General features: G+C 32.6%; 1 protein-coding gene across 1 annotated transcript; it reads left to right on the top strand.

Moving 5' to 3' along the window:
* Positions 1-442: 442 nt before the first annotated feature.
* LOC107439746 (uncharacterized) lies at positions 443-4,699 on the top strand. Its single transcript, XM_016052430.4, has 2 exons — positions 443-572; positions 3,754-4,699. The coding sequence occupies exon 2, from the start codon at positions 3,869-3,871 to the stop codon at positions 4,550-4,552; it is 684 nt and encodes a 227-aa protein (XP_015907916.2). The 5' UTR covers positions 443-572; positions 3,754-3,868; the 3' UTR covers positions 4,553-4,699.
* The last annotated feature ends 4,014 nt before the right edge of the window (positions 4,700-8,713 follow it).

Here is an 8,713-nt window from a genome sequence, read left to right as displayed (position 1 = left end):
AAATTTGGCATCTTGGAGCAATTTATCTTAGTATCAGCCCCGCCGGGGGCTCTAACTAATTCATCTGATTAAATGGCTACCTTTGTTCGCTGTCTTCCTTATCGACCTTAGCCCATTGTGCAGCTCTAGTGCGACGTAAATTAACAACAACAACAATCCTTTTCGACCCTGTCCTTTGCCCAGAGAATGACGTCACAACTATTACTAGAGATAGTAGAAACAATATATCGGAGGCTTCGGTACTGCGTGCTCATATCCAGGGGTTTCTAGAATGTTCCAGAATGTTTCAATCTGCCCTATATAAACGGGAGCTCTACATCATTCTGCCTATGCGTTTGGTGGTGTTCAGACGTGGCTTTGGCTCTACTTGTGGGTTCCTTTACGGGCTCATAGTAAAAGGGTGTGAGTCTATTGCTGCTTCAAAGTGCTATTAAATGTTTTTTTTTCCTTTTAAGCTGAGAGTATAATTTCAGAATATGCAGAGCTGTGATAGTTATGGAATAGTATATATTTCTGAATTTATATAACGCGGAAACAACAATAAAGAATCATCCGAATTACTTGAAATCTTGGTAAGTATTTTGTAATTTTAAATGATAAATTTTAACTAGAATTCAGCTGTTAGATTTTTTAAGTTACATATTAAAATTCACATGGAGATCTTGCAATTTTTAGAATCTTTTTTTTTTCGTAAGCATTCTTTATTTGCGTTTTTTAGTTTATAAATAATTATTTTTATTAAACTTAACATTTTATTATGAAAATAGTTGCTAAAAAACTTTTAGCCAAATTAAATGACATAAAATTTTGTGCTTATGTATACTTTTTGCATATCTTAATGTTTGAAGTAATATGATTCATAAACCTGTGGAATGTAAAGTTTAAATAGGGCATTCCATTCATGTAATATAATTAAACGATTATTTATATTTACTAAAACGATTTCGCATGCATTAGGTTTTAACTCTAATAGGAAGCAGGGCCTGATTATCGCCTAGGCCCAATAGGCATGGGCCTCAAAAATTAGTAAAAAGCCTAATGAACGGTGGGCTAGCTTTGTGTTGGTTTAAGTATTAAGTAAAAATCGGTGTTACAGCAGACAGTATTAAATACAAATCAGTGACTTTTAGCAAAAATCACTGATTTCAATTGTTTGTGGCCACCAAACTATTTTTATTTTGATATAGCATTATTTTTTGTTTTATATTTTGCTTTAATTTATAGATACGTAAACTGTATCTTAGAAAAATTATCTTTAATTGTCTGCTTTCAAAATTTCTTAGAATGTTTCTCTTGAATCGTGCAGTTCAATAGATTGTATTTCATTGTTAGGACTGAGGGGAATGTTCATCTATCAAAAGGTACCTCGAGATGGAATCGAGTTAACATGTCTTATATACTAGTGATTTGGTATTTAATATTTGTAGTGGTAGTTACGCCACATTACTCCCCTTCCAGAATATAATATCTGATAGAATTCGATGAACTGCTACCACAAGTTGATTCATGCTGTAAATTTATTTGTATCAATTTTGCTCACTTTATACATATATATATATATATATATATATTTGTTTATAGCATTTTGCTCATTTTTTTCTTCTTCAATATTGTTTATTGATCGGGAGTCTTTATTTACTTCACCGGATTTTTTTTTTTTTTTTGAGCAGTACATTTTTTAAGCAAATTAACTGTTTAATGTGGATCATCCATCAATGTTGGCATGTTTATATCACGTACGCAGGTCACCAATGAGGGGAATGTTTAACTAACGACTATGTCAACCTTCATCTGTCAATAGGTAGAATCGAGTTAACATGGCTTATATACTAGTGATTTGGTATTTAATATTTGTAGTGGTAGTTACGCCACATTACTCCCCTTCCAGAATATAATCTCTGGTAGAATTCGATGAACTGTTATCACTAGTTGATTCATGCTGTTTATTTATTTGTATCAATTTTGCTCATTTTTTTCCCCTTCGATATTGTTTATTGATCGGGAGTCTTTATTTACTTCACCGGATTTATTTTTTTTTGAGCAGTACATTTTTTAAGCAAATTAACTGTTTAATGTGAATCATCCATCAATGTTGTCATGTTTATATCACGTACGCAAGTCACCAATGAGGGGAATGTTTAACTATCGACTATGTCAACCTTCATCTATCAAAAGGTAGAATCGAGTTAACATGGGTTATATACTAATGATTTGGTATTTAATATTTGTAGTGGTAGTTACGCCACATTACTCCCCTTCCAGAATATAATCTCTGGTAGAATTCGATGAACTGTTATCACTAGTTGATTCATGCTGTTTATTTATTTGTATCAATTTTGCTCATTTTTTTCCCCTTCAATATTGTTTATTAATCGGGAGTCTTTATTTACTTCACCGGATTTTTTTTGTTTTTTTGAGCAGTACATTTTTTAAGCAAATTAGCTGTTTAATGTGGATCATCCATCAATGTTGGCATGTTTATATCACGTACGCAGGTCACCAATGAGGGGAATTTTAACTATCGACTATGCCAACCTTCATCTATCAAAAGGTACCTCAAGATAGAATCGAGTTAACATGTCTTATATACTAGTGATTTGGTATTTAGTATTTGTAGTGGTAGTTTCGCCACAGGACTACTCTTCAGTAATTTAATTTGAAAATATCTTGTAAGGGGCCCGGAAAATTTGGTGGGCCTGAATTTGTCTTGATCGGTCCCTGATAGGAAGATACATATTTTTTGTCCTGTTTATTTACAAAAATTTTGGATGATCCTTCTCTAAAATGAAAGTTCGAATAAAAGTAGTCATTGCAATCGCGAATTGCTATTAAACTCTAATGTGTGTAAGATCATCATCCAGAAGTTAATCCCTGAGAGACGCAGAGCCGATTGACTTGATATGTCGACATACATATCTACCGGGGACTTGGCATGGCTCCACACAGTACCGGACGAGGCTTATGTAAACTCGCTAAGGGAGATACGGATCCCTGCACTGGGTGGCTGGATATGTTACGCAACATTAGAGTTGCAATACTAATTTTGGGCAGCGAGCACCAACGTTGCTTTGCTTTCCCTTTATGTGTCTTGGAAGGGAAGTATAACTTTTGCTTCCCATTTCGGTTGCCTGCCACTCGAGGTATGACAACAGCTTTTTTTTCTTTGTGGTCGTCCTCTGTCCTGTCGCTTTCTGTTTGCTCTTTTGTTTTGAAATCAGAGTCTTGGACACTGTAAGTATACACATTTTGTGAGTCTTTTTAAAACTGTGTCGTGAAATATGATATGTTTACAATTTTTAGCCGAACAAAGTCAAAGTGTTGACACGAAATGAAAAGAGGTAACAATGTTTATTAATCATGGTAAATGAAACAAGATGTATGGTTTAAGGTATATGGTATATAAAACAAGGTGCATGGTTTAAAGAAGGTATACAAAACAGGGTGTATGGGTTTAGAATGTTGATGGTGTACGTACCCCAAAGTGAGTACGAGCAGTGTTCAACTTAATGTGAAATGTGTTTTATTTAAAAATGAAAGTTTGAAAAAAAATAAAATACAACACAAACTCTAATCTTTAGCATGACAAACTTGACAAGCAATTACAAACACTATTTAACACAAGCCTTAACAAACACTATTCAACAAACAAATCCCAAGTTTCAAAACGTACAGCCCTCAAACATGATACAGCACAATTCGACAAAAACTAAACCTGTTAAAAAAAAAAAATTTAATAGTTTTTTTTTTTTTTAGTGCTCAAGACATTTGTCCAGAAAGTTCCAGACATCTCTAGGGCACCCACTGCGCACAACACTTTGTTATAATAAGGCTCGCTTGCAAACGACAGTGTTCTTTCCAGCGAGACTTTATGATGTTGATGGACGACATTCTCGACTTTGAATTGGATGAATCATCTGTAGGACCAGAGATGGAAAATCCCGATAGTCTTATTAGGCTGCCAGAAGTACCAAACGTGCCGATGGTGTCGGCAAAAGATGCACGGAATCGATTAAATTTGATGAAGACTTCTCGTGTCGTGGATTCTTCTCAGACGGTGAAAGAGGATATCCCTATTAAATGTGCACCTGAAAGACAGACTGTTTCAAGTGTGTCACCACCCAGTAGGGATCCAAAATCCAGACCGTTTCATTTAAAACGTTATGTACCTTATGAACGAAATGTGCACATGCACGAGAAATGCTTGGGTGTATTGTGCATACAAGAAAATGGATACAGTTTGACTAATGGCGTCGAAACAATATCTTGGGATGGTGAAGTGGAAGTGGATCCCCAGCAACTGTTGAAAGATGTAATTTTTTCCAAAGTGGGATATATGTTGACGGCCGATGAGGACACCTACAAGACTTGGAAGTCTATCGTCGCAAAGCTGGACAGCATACACCCTATAAAGTATTTAAATGTCATGAAACTTAATGTAAAAGAGCCTTTAGGGATATGTTTATTTTGTACAAAACAGTGCCATCGATTTAAAGTTGTGACGGGTGGCTTTTGTCAAATTTCACATGTGCCTTTAGATATAGTTCCACATTAATTTGTATTTTATATATGTACTAGCTGACCCGGCAAACGATGTTTTGCCATATGAATTATTTCTAGAGTATGAAAATATATCTTATATTACATAAAAAAAGGCTAATACGTATGTATGCATCAATAAAACCGATGATATTTCTTTTCTCGCGTTGGCAACAGTTTTCATTTTTAATTGATAGGATTCGGCGCGCAAGAGCACATAGTGAGCATCATATGGCTAATCTATATTATATAAAACGCTATTACGTTTTAATTGATAGGCTTTGGCGCGCAAGAGCATGTAGTGAATATCATATGTCTAATCGGGTGAATTCTCACCGAATTATCAAGAAAATTCTCACAAAATTATCTTCATCGAAGCCGATNATATTATCATGTTTTTAGGGCATGAATCTGAATTGAACAACCTGATAATGCTCACTTTGGTTATTGTTTCCGATTTTAAAAGCGCTATATGTTGAGCCACCTCATGTGACATTTGCCATGTGACTTTTTTGGAGCAATCATTGGTTGATTTTCTAACGTTGCCATTCGGGGAGTTGTAATGAGGCTTTTTTTTGGTGCCGTGTAAGAGAAATATATATATAGATATTTGTTTATAGCATTTTGCTCATTTTTTTCTTCAATATTGTTTATTGATCGGGAGTCTTTATTTACTTCACCGGATTTTTTTTTTTTTGAGCAGTGCATTTTTTAAGCAAATTAACTGTTTAATGTGGATCATCCATCAATGTTGGCATGTTTATATCACGTATGCAGGTCACCAATGAGGGGAATGTTTAACTATCGACTATGTCAACCTTCATCTATCAAAAGGTAGAATCGAGTTAACATGGCTTATATACTAATGATTTGGTATTTAATATTTGTAGTGGTAGTTACGCAGGGCCGTAACTACGCCGGGGCAGCCGGGGCACCGCCCCGGGGCCCCGGCGGTCAAGGGGGCCCCATATTAAGAGACAATATCATGTTTTTTCAAAATACAGTACTCTAATTATATATATGTAGGAAAGAAATCGTGTTAAGATAGAGTTGCTGAAAATTTTCTTTTTTGTAATTACGTACCTACTATAACATAAAGGAAAGGGTAAAAAACAGTAATACACCTTTTCGCGAATTATTTCCCTTTCTCAAAAGAACAAACACGCTTTTCAGAGAAGGGGAAAGGCCACAGCTGCATGTAGTTGATTGTTAACACTTTCAGTATATTGCACTTCTGGTTTAATTAGTTGTTTCCTCTACTATCTAGCGTCAGACCCAGTGGCGTGCCAACCATGGGAGGCAGAGGGCCTCTCTAAAATTTAGGTGATGAGGCAAACGATGCGTTTTGCCCCTCCTGAAATTTAGACACTCACGAAAATAAAGTAAAATCGGTAATTTAAATTTTTTTTTCAATTTTGAAGCTATTTTTGAAATAAGAAAACTTTATATTCCACTAACATTTATGTGCTTTGCCTCTTCTGATATTTAGTTATTCGCCAAGACGAAGTCCATTAAAATAGGTAATTTTAGAGAAGAAAAAAAAGATATTCTTTCTCAGCTTTGAAGTTATACATCAAGTAGGAAACTTTATTTTGTTATGGGCGATTCGCGTGTTTTTTGACTTTTGGAAAAGTAAAGTGAAAGTGGAAAAAATATTTTATTTCCAATTTTCACTCTATTTTCTTCCGAAATAGTAATGAGGGGGCAAACATAGCGTTTCGCCTCTTCTGAAATTTCAAAGTGCTAAAAAATAATAGAAATTGGTAAAAAAAATTTCATCTTTGTAACTATTTCAGAATAGAAAACTTTATTTTCTTCTGAAATAAAAGTGAGGGGGGGGGGTTTCTTCTCATCTTCTGAAATTTAGACATCAATAGAATAAAATCAAGTAAAGTAGGAAATTTTAGAAGAAAAAAATTGTTTTGTTTCATAACTTCGACGATATTTTCCAAATAGAAAACTTCATTTTCCTCTTAAATTATAGTAAGGGGATGGAAAACTTTATTCTCTTCTGATAGTAAGGGGGGCTAAAATGCGTTTTGTATCATCTGAAATTTAGACATTTAAAATAATAAAGTCTAGTAAAATTGTTTTGTTTTTTTTTAAAAAAAAAAAAAAAAACTTTGAATCTATTCTCCAAAAAGAAAATTTTATTTTACTCTTAAATTAAAGTGAGGGGGCGAAGAATATACTTCACCCCTTCTGAAATTCAGACATTCGCTGGAACAAAGTCAAGTAAAATTCATATTTAGCTCTTATTTTCGACTTTAAAGCTATTTTCCAAATCGAAAACTTTATTTTCCTCTGAAATTTAATTGAGATGGAAGATTATGTGCTCCATCTCTTCTAAAAATTTGATATTCGCTACAATAAAGTAAAATAGAATCGAGAATTTTAGAAAAAGAAACTACTTTTTTTTTCAATTTACTAGCTATTTTCCAAATTGAAGGTGAAATCCCCCCCCCCCACAAGAAAAATATTCGGTTTTGTTTCAATTTTTTTCTACATGTTACGACTTTTAATTTATTAAAAAAATTTAAAACTAAAACACGAAAAGAGAAGAAGAGCACATCATAAAAAAACATAACAAGTGTTTAGAAAACTAAAATAAGTACCACTGTTTTGCATCCTGAAAAATGCATCCTACACTGAGACTAATAGATATATTTTAAAGCATCTTTTGACTGTGGGTGGTATGAAGGTGTTAAAACCCTCATACCACCCACAGAGTTGACCCACAGTTATCTGACTCCTCAAAAAATAGCCATCTCCTTTTACACCATAGGAAAATGACCTTCTGCTTCTTTAAATTGCCTTAAACATTTTTATGACCCTGGGCTCTTTTGTGCTTTTATAAAATGTCATATATTTACAGTAGCATCTATATGTCCCTTAAGTTGTCTTAAACTAGCAATCATCTAGATGTTCCAGGAAAACAGATGTAAGCTTTTAAGGGATCCAAGGGGATGACTCTTGTTGACATTAACTTAGGTCATTTTGTCAAGAGATTTTTTCTGAGACAAGCGTAAAACGTTCCAGTTAAATTCCAGTTTTTAGCTCATTTAATTGCTTCATTTAAATTAACAATTTTTAATTCAGATATATATTTTCTGTTAGCTTTTATTTTATTCAATTTTTGAAATTAAAATTTAGCTTTAATTAAGAGTTATCGAAATTACTTGCAACTTCCTTTTTTTTTAAACATAAATCGTGATATCAACAATTCCCATTCTTAAGAAAATTTTTCTTTGGAAAACAAGAAAACCAGATGTAAATTTATTTATAAAGAGGTAAGTAAATGTTTGCATTAACTCATTTAATACATTTAAATTTTAGATTTATATACTGTTCGAATTCTTTTATAAGAATGGTAACATAAAAATTGCTTTTTTTTATGTTCGTATATAAAATTTAATTTGTATAGTAAATACTTTAATTGATAATTTTACTGTTTATTGTGAACATGGATTTTGTTCTTATTTTATATTTTTCAAATTATTAAGGACTTTAAATTTTTTAAATTGGAACTTCGAATTTTTAGGGTTTTTAACAACTTTGTTTTCATTAAAAAGTGAAATGCAATCTTTATTTTATATAAAAAAAATCATATTTAATTTAATAAAAGAACGCATTTAATTTAATAAAAAAGGTATGAACATCAACTTAGAAATCCGTAGCAATTAAAATTCATTTCCATGACAAACCATTAAAAAGAATTTTTTTTTTTAATTAGCAAACATGCTTTGACTTTTTTTCATTTTCCTTTCATTAAAAAAAACTATTACTCTTTGTCATAATTTTGTCACATATGATTACATGGCGTCATGAATACATTGGCCAAATATTCAAGAACGATTTTCTAGGTACCTGCCCATATTGGAGTAAGGTAACTTTGTTTTTGTTAATCGATGCATATAGAGAAACAATTTCTGAATATTTTTTCAATTAGTACTTTTTAAAATGTGGGTACATGTGCCGATAGAGAAAAAAAAGTCTATAATTTCCTTCAGTTTTCATAACGCGATCAAAAACCTTTAAATTTGAAATTAAAAAATAATTTTCATTTTTATAATGGTTTTGTCTTGAAAAGACCTTCCTAACGATATAGTAACCGGATTCAACAGGTTTATAAAATTCGTATTTTATGATTAGCATTATATTTAGAGGAAAAGGAGGC

Source organism: Parasteatoda tepidariorum, chromosome 1 (assembly GCF_043381705.1).
Source record: "Parasteatoda tepidariorum isolate YZ-2023 chromosome 1, CAS_Ptep_4.0, whole genome shotgun sequence".
Taxonomy (NCBI): Eukaryota; Metazoa; Arthropoda; class Arachnida; order Araneae; family Theridiidae; genus Parasteatoda; species Parasteatoda tepidariorum.
The sequence above is the reverse complement of the archived record's forward strand: the minus strand, read 5'-3'. Positions and strand labels throughout refer to the sequence as shown.

Excerpts from the sequence above, each read along its gene's own strand:
- LOC107439746 (XM_016052430.4), top strand. The coding sequence starts at position 3,869 with ATGATGTTGATGGACGACATTCTCGACTTTGAATTGGATGAATCATCT.